Source organism: Zerene cesonia, chromosome 13 (genome assembly GCF_012273895.1).
Source record: "Zerene cesonia ecotype Mississippi chromosome 13, Zerene_cesonia_1.1, whole genome shotgun sequence".
Lineage (NCBI taxonomy): Eukaryota > Metazoa > Arthropoda > Insecta > Lepidoptera > Pieridae > Zerene > Zerene cesonia.
The window spans coordinates 2,701,238-2,720,106 of NC_052114.1; the positions used below are offsets into that span (position 1 = coordinate 2,701,238).

The 18,869-nt window shown below is 31.7% G+C and overlaps 1 protein-coding gene across 1 annotated transcript; it reads left to right on the forward strand.

Moving 5' to 3' along the window:
- The first annotated feature begins 1,793 nt into the window (after positions 1 to 1,793).
- LOC119831252 (ionotropic receptor 40a) lies at positions 1,794 to 17,672 on the forward strand. Its single transcript, XM_038354546.1, has 15 exons — positions 1,794 to 1,969; positions 3,740 to 3,833; positions 4,327 to 4,422; positions 4,749 to 4,885; positions 8,239 to 8,398; positions 8,967 to 9,070; positions 9,386 to 9,479; positions 9,746 to 9,904; positions 10,445 to 10,598; positions 10,993 to 11,225; positions 12,648 to 12,807; positions 13,682 to 13,778; positions 14,401 to 14,551; positions 15,534 to 15,627; positions 17,488 to 17,672. The coding sequence occupies exons 1-15, from the start codon at positions 1,794 to 1,796 to the stop codon at positions 17,670 to 17,672; spliced, it is 2,094 nt and encodes a 697-aa protein (XP_038210474.1).
- The last annotated feature ends 1,197 nt before the right edge of the window (positions 17,673 to 18,869 follow it).

Genomic DNA, 18,869 nt, shown 5'->3' on the forward strand with positions numbered 1-18,869 from the left:
ACCTGCACCATATCTCGAATCTTCTATCGCGAAGTAACGCTTGTGGGATTGCGGTCTTGAGTTCCCAACGCCCGCCGGGACCTCGGTACAACAGGTAATGGAAATGGGTTCAGTAGCTTCCTAGTTTCAGTTCAAATACACGTCCCGAAATATAATTTAAAACACTCGGGATGGTTGCAAATCAGCGCTAATCCAGTGTCAAAGCCCAGCATGACTGAGTCTGTTCCTCGGCGTATCTTTGTTACGTGCAATGTGGGGAGGTGACAGCCCTAATTCTAAGTGTATGGACTGGCCGAGGACTAGTTGTGTTCGAGCAGAGAATATTAGTAGAGATGATATTGAAGCGTTGTATTAGGGTACTCAGAAATGAGCAAATATACCTGTCTCATTCTTTGCATAATAATATGCTTAACTTATCACACGTAAGATACCTAAAACGTAAGGGAATTTCTTTTTTGATCCAAATATTTGTTAAATCTAAATTACTTTCTATTATAGCAGATCGTAGTTCCACACCTATACTTTATGTAACCCTGTCAAAGTGCTCATTCATTTAAAACATAAAAATCAAATTTCAATTTAAATCTATAATTAATGAAACGTACAATAACCGAGCATTCGCTCCCCAAATATCTCGTTCCAAATTCAAATGATAACAATTCGAAATACAAAACTAAAACCTGCGTTCACGCGATGCATAGCTAATATACTCCAAGAGTGTACATAATTACTCGTCGGACGTTATTAAATACGATAGTTCACATTTGAGGGTAGTAAATTATTAACGTCGACCGTTGACAGCACTCCATGTGAAGTAGTGTACGCTTTAGAGACCTTTTACAATGGATTGCGCTGTGGATGTGGAATATTATTTGAATTCTATCGTGTTGCAGAGGATTTCAGTTGTTTATATACTTGAAACTGGAGTAGTAAAATATGTAAGTATGCTCAATATTATTATCCTGCTTTTTATAAATTATTTCATGTATTTTAACAATGTTGAATAAAACAATGTAAATACTAGAATTGCCTATATATAACTATTTACTTAGTATCATCCTAACAAATTTCCAACTAATTACATACACTTTAGTATAACTTCATATAAGCGTAGTAAAATTAAATTTATTATTGAATTAACTATCAAATTGCTTGAACTCACAAAGATGTGTAAGTGACTTAACCCGTTTGCAAGGTTCTGCGTCTGAAGGTAACACGGTAAGGCTTTTAAGCCATCGGTCATATAGGCCTTTTCGATGAAAAGTAGCCACTTACCTTGTCAAACGCCAATCCATATCCAGGGGACGTCATACTGGGAGGCCAAAGAATAAGATTTTCATGACTTTATCGTGTAAATAATCCTATTTTCATATATATATCAAAGCATAAAGCAAATTTTTTGGCAAAATTTATATAATTTTTAGCGCAATATATCAATAAATATATTACATCAACAAACAGATTATTAGTTTAAGCTTAAATAAGCTAAGCAACGCAAAAAAGTCATAAATCTCCTACGCAATTATTGAATCGGAAATTCTTTACCTTTATGTTATTAACATAATCACTGCATTAGACTGTAAATATATAACAATTAAATAATATTTTTAGGAATTAATTTAATTTCATGTTAAATTACATTTAAACCAAAATAGTTAAATTAATTATAAAATATAATTACTACAACTTGTCACATCTGCGCACATAATCTATATCAGTATTTAAGGCGCCATAAGACCCAACCATTCGTCATAGAGTAAGTCTAAATATGAGACATTCCAACTCCGCTCATAATGTTCGCACTCTTACTGTTTTTCCTTCGCCTAAATTCAGTTCGAAGCTCGTTCATCGATTATTCTAGACACGTGGAGAAACTTCCAAAAAAATCCTTCAATGCTATTGTGGATATCGCCGTTGGGTTACCAACTAAATCTTTAACAATTGTAAGGGGAAAATCTTTCGATATCAGGTGGGTGTATAGTCGTTTTCCAGTATGATATATTCGCTTAAAAATACATTGTATTATAATATTAATATTCATGTCAAAATCATGCCGTTTAATTAAAAATATCATTTAATATTTAAGCAATGATCACTTCCCTGCTGCAATACAGTCGGTGGACTAGCACAGAGGGGAGTCTTATCGTTTAAAAAAAAATTGCTAGTAAAAAGAATGTAATAACTAGATAGTCACTAGTATGCAAAATGTAAAGAATTTAATTTACTTGTTATTTAATAATTATCGCACAGTTTTGAATAACAGTATCGAAGAAAATCTAGGCGTTAAATTGAACTATTTAAGTAACTGGATTAATTTTCTTGTAAGAAAATCTTAATAATAAAAAGCATTTTGTCTTTAATACAAATAGCCCTGTGATTTCATCCACATGGTTAAAGTGACTATAGCTTTCTTCTTTAGATGTACTATTCAATACAAAAATAAAATTTCAATTCGACATAGTAGTTTCTCAGATTAACGCATTTAAGTTAACAAATCGTTCTGCTTTTTAATTTATAATACAAATTGATAAGCTTAGGCAAAAAGTTAATAAGTTTAAACTCTTTCAATCACTAATATCTAAACTTTTAACTAATACAGTTTTCCATAATAATTTAACACAATTCAATCTAATATACGAAACACAATTCTGAAGGACTGAGAACCGATTGTATATTTATTTTCGCTAATACTTTAGACCATGAATGAAAATGGTAAAATACTTTTGCCATAACTACGTTATATTGTTGGAGGACCACATTTTGTAAAAAAGCCAATTTGCGATTCAATGCGTAACCCCAAAATTATTTATTTGCTTCACTAAGTTTTGCGTTATTATATGTAAACGCGAGTATTAAGAGATATTCTCAAGAAATTTTCTTAGTTATTCGACCGTATTTGTATGATTATTATGAAAATTCAAAGGCGTTTCTAGAAGTTAAATTGAATAAATAATGTGAGTTTGAGATGTGTTTATATGGCTTTAAGATTTTTGCATTTTTATCTGTACGAATGTTTCAAATATACTTTATTTCTCCTTCGCCGTCTTCACTCGTATGGATTGAAGGAAATTTAATAAAAATATAGACTGTGCCACTCAGAAATAACTTATCAAAATAGTTGTAAATGGAAAGACTTATCAAAATTACTTTTTGTTTTCATACCCTTAATCTGTGATCAATTTTTTTTTTTTTGTCAAAAGAGGCAAAAATAGCAACGAAAATAACCCTTTGTCATATCTACTACTTTTTTATACTCATAATAAGCTTTCGGGTGCAGTAAGCATAAAGTATTTGTTATAATATTTTTCGCTTCTTGAGTATTAAAAAAACATATTTTTATTATACTCGTTGTATATTTTTACCAAATCTTTTTATGACTAATAAATGGATTTGAGGATATGTTAATGTGTTTTGAGATATGTGAGAAATTTTATTGACTTCAAGATAAACTTTAATTTTATAGCATTTGTGTAGTTTAATTTTACCGTTTAGTTTAGTTAGCTTATAGTATTATAGTATTTAAATGCATATAAATATTGGAAACTTTTAACATTAGTCGGTATTCGAACCTGAGTTCAATGTTGCAATCATTGAAATAATGTTCCATATTTGAAACGATGAAACGAGAACTTTTTGAATTTTTTCTTCTTTATTCAATCATTCTTTTCTTAAATATTATATCAGTAGTTACAAAAATATCGTGTAAAAAACAGGACCTAACAAAAAAACGTGATTTAAGGGACGTCGATGAATATCAGATGATTTATTCATTATGCCAAAACCAAATACCTGTTATCAATATGGACTTTTTGACAAATGACAGTAAACTCGAGGTAAGCATGCGATTCAACATTTTTCATTGACAGACCCGGGTATCATATAACCACAGCATAACCTAATAAATTGCTTTTTATAAACAGTGTTGGGGAAGAAAGAGTTTTTGTAAGATTAAATAGAAAGAGTTAATTGAAGTTCAAACTACGATTCACCAACCAATAAAAAATAACCTTCAACTAAAATAATTTTTCAAAACTACCGTCTTATTTAAGAAGAAACTAAGATTTACACGAGTTAATTCCTGTAGTTTATTTTTATGTATCTTATTACTTGCGTTTATGTTTGTAATAAAATGTTATTAGATCCTCATCAGATTTATTAGCTTCTTATTCGTGAGTATATGTTGAAGACATAAAATCTTGCACGCCAGTGAAGATAAGTTGTTATTTTGCTTATTTGTGTGGAACACTAATGCTGCGAGTCCGACTCGCACTTGACCGATTTTCATTGTTTGTTTCATTTGGATCTCGTGGAAATTATTGTTTTCAGTACTTCAAATATCAACGGAACGGCCTGGACACATCAGAGGAGCGAACAAGTCTAATCCTTTGCGAACCGCAAGAATGCGAGATCATAATTACTGAGGTCGCTTAAATTTACTGTGCGGGAAATTAAGCACCATTCACTCCTTTACAAAATTATTTAAAACACAACACAGCATTTTAATGATGTGTACTTGCTTTTGTTTTGTTTTGTAAACTATTACAGTTCTTTCTTAATTGCTTTTTATAAGTATTATTTGCTGTATTTTGTTTATATATATACGATTCCATGAAAGCGCGTTCGTTAAAAGAAATTCTCTTAACGAACATGCACTTTTAATATGAAACTTATGATAATATTTTTAAATACGCCAGCGTTGCATTACTGCCCTCGCGAAACTTTATCTAACGCCAAACTTTTGTTGCCAGTTAACAGAAATAAATTTAATCCACCGCTCGATGCTGTATATTTTTTACTGGCAACACGGATCTGTGAGCAAGAAGTTTCGAGACGGTATGAAGGAGGCGATGAGGGTCGCAGTCATTACTAATCCTAGATGGAACGTGTAAGTTAATTCATTGTGTCTTTTTAATTATGTGAGCGATATTTATATAACCGTTTGATGTTAGGTCAATAAACTCGGAGTTGAAGGAAATGGGTTTGATTACATCTTTGCTCGTATAATTGTAGTTCTCGTAATTGACAAATACTTAAATATAAAAAGGACTTCTTTAAATAGGTTCAATGCAATATATGTATCCATATTACGTAAAATTTTTGAAACAAATAAAGATTTTAATTTTAATTTTTAATTTAAAATAGGCATTTCTAATTAACGAAATTACATTGTGTCTTTTAAATTTATGCACAAGATCCACGGAATACAAATGATGTTTATGCTATTTTAACAATTTATGCATCCAATAACAAATTTGAAATCAAATATTGATCGTAAAATTCATTGTTAAAGTAAAATAAAATTAACGTTACTGTTAAAATGTTCTTTTTCAACCTAAATAAACTTTATAATAAAATCAAAGAATTTTATCAATGATAACAGTTTAAAAAATTTAGAACCGTTATTCAAAGAAAATAAATATATAAATTAACTTTAGGTCTACCGTATTTATCTCGTAAAGTCGCACCCTTTTTTTATTTTTTGTTATTTTTTTTATAGTGGGAAAATCTTGCATAGATACCCACGGCCCCCGGGGACGGAGCCGTAGGTTATGTTGGATTCTTACCGACCAAAACCCCACTGTGTTCCGTCGAGCCACTTCAGGCCAGCCAGCTAACCAGCCAGCTAGCTATAAGGACCCCTGGCCGTCGGGTCGGTCGAGTCTCTCAGACCACTGACCGGCCGTCCAGCCCCTCCGCGTCCAATTAGCTTTCTTTTCAAACCTAAATTGAACTTTATCGTATAATCAAAGAATTTTATCAATGATAACAGTTTAAAAAAATTTGTACCGTTATTCAAAGAAAATAAATAAATAAATTAACTTTAGGTCTACCGTATTTATCTCGTAAAGTCGCACCCTATATCGTTACGTACGTCAGGTTAAATTTGTTAAATAAATTTTGAACGTACCCAATTTAATGGATTCTAGCAAATTCAATAGCCCATAAACATCTGTACCTAATATTCGATGTGAAAGCCTACTAGATAAATAACGATTTATCAAACCCAAAACGGATTTAGCTACCCTTTCTATCACATTGTTTGCATATAAGAGCGAATGAGATAAAATTCAACATTAGAGGGAAAACGACCGATAAATCAATACAGTAAACCACATCGTAAATCAACGTAGCCGATACACTAAATTATAATGAATTTGTGATTACCCTATAATAAAATCAATGTTATACTTACATCTGTACTACGTCTATACTTGCATACTAGTTCTGCTTATTTTAGTATAGCATTGTACGGCTATACCGATTCTGATTACAATATTAACTATTCATGGTCAAACAAGAAACACTCCCGCACAGATAAACAGTGGCCTATGCAATATGCATATGCTATGCTGTTTCATCATGAATCCTCTCTATACCCAACCCTATTTCAAATATACTATCAACCCTAGTATAAAAAATAACACAGATATTGCAAAGAATAGAGAACGTATACAATGAAGTAAAATAATGATCTATAGGTACACTATACTAAAATTATAAGGAGCAAAAATTTTTATGTACGTGTGTTTCTATTTTAACACAAAAACGAGACCGATTTGAAATTTTTTGTTAAATTTTATTAAATAGGTACTGGTTTTTACTTATAGTAACTGCGATTAAAATTTCCACCCATAACTCGAACGATCGAGCTGAATGGTTTTATGGTTTTGGATTGTTCTGGTTACCTATTCTTTTACGTATAAAAGAAGATTATCCTAGGGAATGTATAAAATAAATATTGCTTCAATCGTTGCAATGTTTACATCAGAGCATTTAAATTAAAACTTCAAAGCCTTACTTTATTACTATTTTAGTTAAATGTAGTTAGATATTTTAAACACATTGTAGTGAATCAAAAATTAGGTCGCAACTCTGAGTAAATATTTAATTTAAAGAGTATGTACCATAAAATTAAGTGCATAAATAAATTAAAATTTATGAAAAATATTAAATTATACATAATAGTCATTTCGTGCAATGAGTTTCATTTGATTGTCTTTCGTTTCTTTAAATAAAAACATATCTGAATTCAATTAATTTAAAGCAAACATATTCGTCATGCGGTTTCGCTGTTGGCGATACAATAATTAATTCATCTTTTACCTTTTTATTTAATTGTTATAGTATATGTGACTGCTACGTACGATATATTTTATCAATGTTATCTTAAAAATGAAACTAACCTTCCCATCTCGACTTTTAAATATTATACATATTTCTAAATAAAGCTTTCTAACCCTTAATTCTTATGCAAAGTATTTTTTTTTTGTTTGCTTATTATTATTATTTGTCATGCGGATATAGATTTTTATGTTTCCATAAATTCGTAAAACTTTAGAGCTATTTAAATACATTCTTAATACAATTGATATTATTTGTATTTATAGCAATAATCAGTCACAGTTCATTAGACCTGGATCGATCCGTGAATTTTTCCTTCAATACAAGAAAGCTCCGTCTGATTACCGTCCGTCCGTTTGCCTTTATTTCTAAAAATTACATTTTTCTCTGAATCCAATACAATACAAAGCGTCGGACAATCACGTATTTTGTAATTCGATTGTACGAAACACCGATTGAGAATTGCCCAAGATATTTTTTGAGTGCTAGATAAATTTACTTGTACACAAGTTTAATAATAAATCACTTTATATCGAAATAGCTTTATTTATGTCGAAGCTGTTAGTGAGGGCGTTATTAGAATCCACTTATTTTACCCAATACAATTTCGCAGATGTTTTTTTTATAAATTTTCTGGAGAAGCGGGTATACATTATCTTTTCTTTTATTGGTTTTCTCAATTAATAAGTAGTATTTTTAAACGTGCAAGTTTTGATATTTACCTCCCTTTTCAATTGTTTTTAAAACGTAAAATTGTTTTGGAATACTCATGACAAACTGTTATTTTTAAATGTACACCTTAGTATGTAATTATATAATGTGCACATGATACAAATATAATCAGACAATAGCATACCACTTAGTAAAATAAATGCTTGAATGAAAGTGAAATAGAAGGTTCATATCCATGAGAAAAGAAGGTTCAAAAAAATGAGAGTGCCTATCCCAAACAACCTGCGTGTATAAATCATGGCATACGTCGAGTCATACGTGTTGATTGTCGTGTAATTTGTATTACAAAAAAATTTTTGATCTTTATTCTATACTTCGTGTTGATTGCAATAACTAAATACATAAATATGTATTGTATTATTATTCAAAACTTAATTATTTCAGATATCGTATATATTACAATCAGGCGACACCGAACAAATTGAACCATCTGTCGCTAGTTAACTGGTGGTCTACGAAATTGTATAAGAAGCCAGTGCTGCCACCTGCTGAAAAAGTGTATGGAAATTTTCATGGAAGAGTATTTCATGTCCCCGTTTTACACGTAAGTTCGTATACGTCTTATAATTTATTTGGATTCTCGTCGTCAACGCTGTTTACAGTTTTGCCCTTATTATGTGCTGCTCACAGGTTGCAGTACTGAACCAGTCGGCTCGTGTAATAATAATAGTATATCAAACATTCAATTCAGCTCCCTCTTTAGAACGTATGAACCTTGAATACATACTTATATCTTTAATTTTGGTGGTGTTACTTCTGATTTAAAATTGGCATAAATAGCGATAGTAGTGCAACTAGGCTTGAAAGTAGCTCGGTCTAGCTTAAAAATCTGATAATAGTTTGTCATGTTCCGTATATAAAATTTCACGAGTTTTCGATGCTAATCTTAACAAGAACAGCAAGTTGACTGAAAAACTTTAATTGCTACGTTTTCCACATAATCTGCATAGAGCAATTCATCATCATCATCAGCCCATATCTGTTCCCACTGCTGGGACACAGGCCTCCTATGAGGGTAGGTTGAAATATATGATATACTGTTTCGAAATAGCATGTACCAATACGAAACCATTTGGAGGGAGATGAAGTTAATTTCTAGATATTTCTTTAAGGCTCCGCCTTGGCATTTCGTTAAATATCAAAACAAATCGGTGAACGTGACGGGCGGCAGGGATGACAAACTTTTGGCTTTGCTTGCTAATAAGCTTAACTTCAAGTACGTATCCTTAATAATATTTTCATTAAAATGAGGACAAATTTAATGATTCCGATATTTAATTATATGATTAGATCAAGTAAAGTTTATATATTCTCAAAAGATAAATTTTGTTATGTAGCAATCATTCCAACCAGTGAAACCTTTTGCCTAACCTTTTTTTCCCATTTAAATCTATTGATTGATTGAAATTTAATATGAATACCTAAATATTTACTTACGAACAGGTTAATGTAGTGAACCTGGGTTACTAAACTGAATATTTACTTCTTAGAGTATTATTGTAGTTTATATTTTTGTATGTTTATGTATCAGATATAAATACTACGATCCACCAGAACGTAGCCAAGGATCAATGATTTCTGGAAATGGTACATTTAAGGGAGTTCTTGGATTAATATGGAAACGGGTGAGTATCTCGATATAGCACTATAATTACATTATGTTTTGTTAAAAGAATCGAATCTTCGAAAAGAATCTTCGAATCCACCTTGAATCGTCTATTAAACAAATACCTGAAAAAACTAAGAAGCCTAAGCTAAATATGATTACATTTAATGTTCTCAATAAATAATGTCTTACTAAATAACTCATTCATTTATACCATAAGATAGAAAAGAGAGCAGATTTAAATTTTTATTACCGTTTCTTTCACGTAATTCATTTATTCACAAGCAAGCGGACTTCTTTCTCGGTGACGTCACTATAACGTGGGAAAGGCTTCAAGGAATGGAATTCAGTTTTCTCACGCTGGCGGATTCTGCTGCATTTTTGACTCACGCGCCTGCGAAGCTAAGCGAAACTCTCGTCATCATCAGACCTTTTCATTGGCAGGTGATTTATATACAATTACTAGCCATCCGCCCCCGATTCGCATGGATAAAATAATACATGATGAAATATACAGATAAATCGTCCTCATGAATCACTGTATCTATAAAAAAACGCCATCAAAATCTGTTGCGAAATTTTAAAGATCTAAGCATACATACACACAGATGGCGGAAAGCGACTTTGTTTATTATACTTAGTGAAAATCATTATTTCTGGTTAATGACTTTTCAAAATCTCTGTGTCGTAGTTTATTAAAATTTTAAAAATAAAATGTACTAAATGTTGTGAACATAATGATAAACAAAAAATACAGTCGAATCGAGAACCTCCTTCTATCAGTGAAAAATATTCACGTTGAAGAAACCTCAGACAGAAAACTAGGCACAAAATGGAAATAATCATAACTTTAAACGGTGTAAATCGAGATGAAATTAAGACGTTTACACTAATACGCTTTTTCTTTCTCGCTCTCTCTCTCTCTCTCTCTCTCCTATTCTCACATTTTTTCTATTGTTTTTTTTTCTCTTTCTGTCACTACAGGTGTGGCCTTTTGCTGGCGCAACGCTACTAGTGGTAGGTCCAGCTTTGTGGTTTGTTATAGCAGCACCAACCTTCTGGCAACAACGAAAACAGGATTTAGTGAAATTGCTTGATGAATGCTGCTGGTTTACTACGACATTGTTCTTAAGACAACGTGAGTTTTTAAAAACTATGTTTAATAATATTTGAACAGTTAAGAACAGTTATTTTCTGTACCAATAAGAATAATTGGCTGTAGTTGTATTTTATATTGTCGCCATTGACAGATAAAACGTACTTGCATCATGTCCTCGCTTCTTCATTTAAAACTTATCAAATTATGTACAAACATGTCATCTCAGAGGTATTTAGTTAAGTAAGGTGATAGATATTTGAATACAGATTGTCTTGAAGATATCGTTTAATATAACATAGTGACTTGAAAATACAGTTTCAATAATTGACTAATTCATATTGAATTTATCAAGATATAGAGAAACCTCATCGTACAATATTGTTTTCGGGCTATCCCTAATTTAATTATTGATTAATTTTAATTTTAATTCTAGCACCAAACAAGGAACCTTCTCGAACTCACAAGGCACGTCTAGTCTCCATTCTCATATCTCTTGGAGCGACTTACGTCATTGGTGATATGTACTCCGCAAATCTTACAAGTCTGATGGCTAGACCGGCGAAGGAACAGCCAATAGGAACCTTGGAAGTACTAGAAGATGCTATGAGGAAGAAAGATTATGAACTGGTTGTGGAGAAACACAGCTCATCATTGACTATATTGCAGGTAAACCATTTAAAAAAATACCATTTACACACGCAAGTAAATGCAGAAATAAAATAAATATAGCATATTTTGTTATTTAGAAGTAATGTGAGTTTCGTATGGAATTTTGACATCGGTTTAGAAATTTTGAGTTTGCCCATTCAAACTTAAATGTCGGCTACAATAAATGAAATGAAAGAAAAATTACATGAAATTTGGCACAGAGATAGATTGAGACCCGAGAAATAACGTCGAGACTATATTTTCTACTAGCTGCGCCCCGCGGTTTCACCCGCGCAAGTCCGTATCCCGTAAGAATATCGGGATAGAAAGTTGCCTATATATTATTCCAGTTCAGCTATCTATGTACCAAATTTCATTGCAATCGGTTCAGTAGTTTTTGCGCGAAAGAGCAACAAACACACACATACTTACAAACTTTCGCATTTATAATATTAGTAGGATTACTATGCGGACGAAGCTAGCTAGCTAAGCTCATAATATAAATAATAACACAAATATTTGATAGCAAAATAACATATAGTAAATCTGAACTATAGAGCAATTACGGTACATTATGAGAATTAGTTGACAATAATAAATAAGAAACGTTTCTATTATAAAGGTAAATTATTACATAAGATGATTACGAGTTTTGTTTGTCTCCAACTTCTGTTTGATGTTGTGGTCTTAATTTGCTCCATTTGTTAACGTGGTCTAGACTACATCTAACGTAACAGTAATTAGTCTTAGATTTACTCTGCTGATAGTGTGCTCTTCTATAGAGATTGTAAAATAAGCAAGCCTTTGGTATTGTTTAGAGACTAATAAAATAGCGTGTTTTTTTTCGAACAAGATTTTTTCATTTGGATTTGAACTTTTTTAAGGTAAAATTATTTGTTTTATTCGTAAGGTGTTTTTTCAATGATTTAATTTAGATAAAGAGGTGACGAATAATTTACTAGTTATAGATAACTAGCTTGATCCCGCGACTTCGCTCTCATAATACCTTCCAGGATTTAAAGTAGCTTATGTTATCCAGACTAAGATATATCTCTGCACCAAATTTCATACAGTTCGGTTCAGCTGTTTTTTAGCGAAAGTAACAAACATACATACATATATTTATTTCAACTTTTTCGTTCATAATTATACTGCGACCCACATGCAAATGCAAGTATTTCTATACCTTATATGACATTCTAGTACGTACGCTACATCACTGACATGTATCGTCAAAATAAGTTCAGGAGTTTTTGTGAGCAAAAATAACAAACACACATTGATAAACTCACAAATTTTCTCGTTCACTATTGTACTAATATTTTAGCACAAGATATTGCGTAATTAAAGTACTTGGATTAAAATTGTCAATAAACAAATGATAATGAAGTCGGTTCTACTAAAGCACATGCCTATTACTCTGCACATATATGTGTACAGAACGGAACTGGAGTATACGGCTCTCTCGCTAGACTGATGAAGCGACAGAAAATCCAGCGGGTACGGAGCATTGAAGTGGGGGTTCGAATGGTGCTGTCACGACGTCGCGTAGCCGTGCTGGGCGGCAGAGAGACCCTGTACTATGACACTGAGCGATTTGGTAATACACAACACTTTATACACTACTAGCTGCACCCGGCAAACGCTGTTCTGCCTTACTCTTATCGTTTAGTGGTATGAAAAATAGATGTTAGCCGATTCTCAGACCTACCCAATATGCTTACCAAATTTCAGAGGAATCGGTCAAGCCGTTTCGGAGGAGTATAGAGACCAACATTGTGAACGAGAATTTTATATATAAGATTATGATTAACAGTCACATTGATTTTACTGAGTCTGTGGGACAGTCAAGTCACTATGTTATATTAATTTGTATGGAAAAAAATAATTTTCTTACAAATGTACAAAAATTGAGAGATAACAAAGAAGCATTCATGTTTAATATGTACCTAATATTTATATGTAATGAGTTTTGTATAAAATTATGAAAACTAATTTTTAGAGTTTTTTGGCTAAACTGTTGGATATATTTAATTGGTTCTTTGTATTAATATAAACGTTATTATGTATTTTAATTTATTGTTGTATAATCACCCAGTATATTATCACAATATTACATTAGTCTTAAAGGACTCTAATTATTATATATACTTATATTGTAAAGAGAAAATTCATATTAAGAAAGCAACTGCACCGAGTGACATAGGCTATAGCCTATGATATATCATAGCTACAACTAGTAGGTAATATATTAAGATATAAGAGGCCCTTTGTTACCCACTAGTCAATGCGGAAACTCAACTAATTGATCCGGGTTATAAAATATCTTATGTTACTCAAGTAGCTTATTACTAATGAACGAATTTTCAACATCAGTCCATTAGTATATATATATAAGAACAGAAAAGTATGATTGCCTATTTGTAATATAACCTTAGATATACTCAAGCAAGTAACAAGAAGATTTCATGCAGGTTCCCACAATTTCCACCTCAGTGAGAAGCTATACACCCGATATTCAGCTATAGCTCTTCAGATCGGCTGCCCCTACTTAGAAACCTTCAATAATGTGTGAGTGTTTTGATTCGCTTATTTTTCTTTCATATTATTCCACTTCAACCATAAACGAAAAGGTAAAAGGGATTTTATATTGATTTACTGCGGAGTTTTCGTGTTGTTAATTTAGCTAGTCACGTATTCTATTAAAACGTCGTTTTCTTTTTAAATATGAATATCGCTTTATGCTTCACAAATAATAATAATTATTGATCAATCACTACACGTCTGAAAAATTTATTTCGATGAACATATAACTCGTAGATATATAGCTGAAAATGTGATAATTACTAGATTGAATCAACTGTAAGCTTCAATTTCTATGTCTAAAATCGTACAGATTTTCATTGAATTCATTACTTCAGAAATAAAAATAAAATAATACTCTAATTATATTGTGAATAAACATTTCCACAGAATTTGAACGCTTTGTAAACCTACCTGAGCCTGAGCATAACCTCATGAGAATGACCTCATTAAACAAAAGAAAACTCAATTATATTTTCATTGTAAATTATAAATATCTTTGCTATAAAATTAACCAACACATACTTATAACACACGACAGATAATAACAACATGCAGCCTTTTATCTGTAATTAATATTCTTCATGTTCAATATTCACTATTCCATTAGGGTTATGACACTATTTGAGGCGGGAATTCTCAACAAAATTACAACCGACGAGTACAGGAACCTTCCAGAAGCATCTAGACGTTCTCAGAAGGTCACAGAGAGTGAGAATAAAGAAAGTAGTGACGGTGGGGAAAACGGCGTTACGTCACAGGTTGATATTTTAACATTATAATTTCTTTTTGAGGGATCATATTTTTAATTTAAAAATTAATTTAATTTAGAAGTATTTTTATGAAATGAGAGGAGCTCTTGGCGTAAGCATTTCTAATATTAATATCATATTTTCGTACATAATTAATCTGTATTAAAATTAAACCAGTCGTAGTTCGCGATTTCGCCCTTGCTAGTTTCAGATGCAAAAACCTCATTATTATTATCTGTGTACTTTGCAAGTTCTTTCTCATATTATATTATTTTTTAAAAGTAGGGTACGGTTATGTACCAACTGCATAGAAAAATTCTCAATCGACCTACAATCTCTTAATGAAATATAAGAATTTCGTGTCAAAATACTCAAGTATAAGGTTATCTTCAAGCGACACAATGAAAACATTTTAAAAATAAAACATTTAAATGAACGTGATATAACAAAGTTTTTGCAAAAATAACCTGCATAAGTGCTTGAAATTTTTAATTTTTCACTTGTTAGTTCTTTAGTTATAACGAAGCAGTCTCTTGTCAGCGTTTGAAATTAACCAACATTCTACTTTTATATAGAAGTGCTTTTAACATTTTTGGTGAAAGAAATTTCGTTTTTAATTGTATAAAAATTCCTCGGGGAAGATAATCAGGACGAGTCAAACAGTCTGAGCACATCGGACTCGATTATGAATTAAAATAATAAAATAACTTTCACGTATCGTTATATTTTGCCAATGATACGGTATTCCCGAACAATTACGACATTGGGGCCTTCAAGAAAAGAGCGTATATGTCCCTGAAAGGCTGGCAAAGCACTTGTAACACCTTCAGTGTCTCAAGTGTTTATGGGCGGTGGTGACCACTTAACATCAGGTCCACCTGCTACTTTGCTTGCTCAGCCATAAAAAAATGATTCTATTATTACAAATACAATATATATCCATTTTATTTTAACACTTTTATCACTATAAAACAATAATCACTAATTTTAGATGCAAACCGAATCAACTATAGGTTTGGAACCCGTTTCACTAACAATGTTACGCGGTGCTTTTTGCCTGCTTGGAGTTGGATATTTATTAGCAGGTACGTTTAAATAAAATATATGTACGTAAACAACATTTACAAATTATTTAGGTTAATTTTAAACTGTCTAATTTTATTGTGTTTTTATCTAGCTCTAATTTTTATATTAAAACAAATTATTTATGTTAATTTTAAACTTTCTAATTTTATTGTGTTTTTATTTAGCTCAAAGTTTATATTTTGTTAATTTATCGTATATGCGATGACGCATCGCTATTTTTAGACATCAGTGCTGCATCCTTGTTAGACAATAATCAAATGCACTATAGTTGATTGAGCTGAGTGCTTGATTTTCACGACATCTACAAAAAACTATGTAATTAATGAAATGCAGTGTTATTAAATTATCGTCATTTAACTTGTTAAGGCGAACACCCCATTAATTTGGTAACAGCCCTGTTATAGTAATGATGTATGTTATATTTAAAATAACAGCAACTATATAATACAATTTTTGCTGAAAAGTAATTCCAACAGCTTGAACACTCATTAAGACATTAAATCACACTATATCACACTAATATTATAAATGTGAAATTTTATTTGTTTGGATGTTTGTCCATCAATCAACAACTTGGTATACAGACAGGGTATGAGCTGACTTGGGTGATAGGATACTTATCCAAATAGTTCCTGTTCCTGAGGGACTTCCAGTATTGAAAATATTTGCAATAAGTTTCATTCAAATAGGTTCAGTGGTGAAAGCGTGATGAAGAGACAGACAGACATTTACTAATTAAGACGGAATTTAGACGGATAAACGATCCCCACCCTATTTTATGAAATATTATACAATAAAATCGCAATGAATAAAAAATTATCTCGTGATCTTAATTTCCCAAAAAAAATAGAATTTCTAAACAGATTCTCAGAGGAAACATGAACCGTCGTCAACGATGTCGTTAATTGCAAAAATTCTATTAGTTCTTACATTTTTCAGTGAAAATATTTTGAACGTCGGAGCTCATAATATTCGGGTTGATGAAGGTAATTCTATTAAATTCCAGAATATAATGATCTCTCATTAAGTCGGAATGAGGCTGCCGTTACTCTGCTATATTGGATCGACAATTTTCGCGGCCGACCAGAACTAATTAAATTAATAAACAATCGAGAATGATCTTATAATCCATTACTTCGATCATTACTTGCCGTGATTTAGTCGGGCGTTAGTAGAAAGAATAACTTCATATTATTTTTTTACATTTATTAGTGTTTTGGATTTTACATGTATTTAAATGTTGATTTTATTGAATTTTTATATCATTTATATGCAATTTTTGTGTGTTAATTTATATTGGGTATTTTTTGCTCTTAAACAAATAATTTATTATTTATTAATATTATAATATAATATAATATGTACTTTGTGTACATTTCACTGTAATTATTTTATATTGTAATGTGGGAGTCGCACGTTTCGACACGAATCGGAGATTCGTCATCCTCACAGAAGACCGGCGTGAAATAGTAGCATGCTACTGTATATCGTACGGTGAGTGGGGGAGCTGGAAGCCCGTTTCCTTTACTTCACCCTACCCAGCCGATTCCATCTTTCATTTCGCCAACCCTTTCTTTATCCCTTATCGATTAAAATGGGCAGAGGTACCTTTGCGGAGGTGATCGCTTACCGTCAGGCGAACCACCAGCTCAGCTTTTCGTTATAACATAAAAAATATATGTATATATACTATAGTCAGTATCCAAGTATTCCCCGCATAGTTTCCGTTCCCGACTTTCTCGTATAAAACCTTATGTCTTGTCTCAGGTCTTCATTCATATAAATCAAATAATACATTATCTTTCTTTCTCTTTTTTACTTTCAGATAAACAAATAATACTTTCTAATAATAATTTCAGCACTAGTATTGGGTATTGAAGTTAGTGTCCACCGTCGCCGTATGATCACACCTACATCGATAATTGAGAAGGCGACTCCCACACCCAGAATGAAAAGAATAAAGCGCCATCTTAGAAGACATTTCCGCGGACTTATTCGTGTCTTTCACAGGTTCATTGATAATGCTCTGGGGCCAGTGTATTGAATGAGCGTTATAAGATTAGATTCGTATTAGTTTAGAATTTAATTTTACAAGTGTATTGCTTTGGAACTTTGATCCTTAATGTTGTGGGATTAGATGTAAGGATGTTAATTTTTGTAGAAATATATAAAATGTGAATGACATTTGTTTTCTTGAAAATAAATTTACGTATATATTGTTAACGAACGCATATTCTCTAGAGATATTAGAGTAAATCCAAAAATGTTATATAATATATAGTAATTTCAAATATATGGAAAGCTATATTTGTTAAAGTCGAGCTCGTTACGGCACGTATTTGGCCAGCTCGCTCCGGGGAAGGTACCACGCCACAACAGAGGATCGATGTATAATAGTTGCGAGTGGAAGTGTCGGAGGCCCATATCCTATTCCTCACCCATCCATATCCTTTTCTTCTTTCCTCTGATCAACCCTTTTGTATCTTCATCATTTTAAAAAGCGGACAGAACATTCATAGAGGTATATATTGTCGCTTACTACTACATAAAGAAACAAAAAATATCTGCATAATATACAAGATAATTAGTGTCGGAACACACTAGTTCTGTTTGAGTAGTGAATTATCAAATACTCATTAGATCATGGGTACAAACGTCGCCTCAATTAACTCGATTCGGCCGGGACCCCAATAAAATGAATGTTCTACAATATAGACATAATAAGACATAGCACCAAGTTTCGGTCGACACGCAGTGCTGAAAAATGGCGAATGAAGAAGAAAATTAAATGAGACCAATTTACAAAAAAACGTTTTATACTTAATCTATACTATATATAAAACTATGGTGAGTTTAAGGATATATCAAAATCTGTTCAAGCATATAATGTTGATGTAGAATAAAGAATATTAAAAAGGTTGTAGTAAACACTTAAGTATGTTTAATTACTTTATAATGCTTGATAGACGTTGTTTTAGGTTAATGAATATCTATTATTTAAGGTTGTACGCCCATAATTTAGATATAATAATAGAGGTCTAACCCATTGTATAGAGATTTATACCATTCTATCTATCTATCCTATACGATCCTATAAAAAACAAGAAAACATTCGAAAATCGTTGTTCTCTCTGTTTCTGGCTCAAGTTTTCTACCTATTTTAGTTATTTGAAACACAGCTATTATTTTCGATAAACATTACAGTTTTGGCAATAAAAACTCAAGCTATGAATTGACTTTT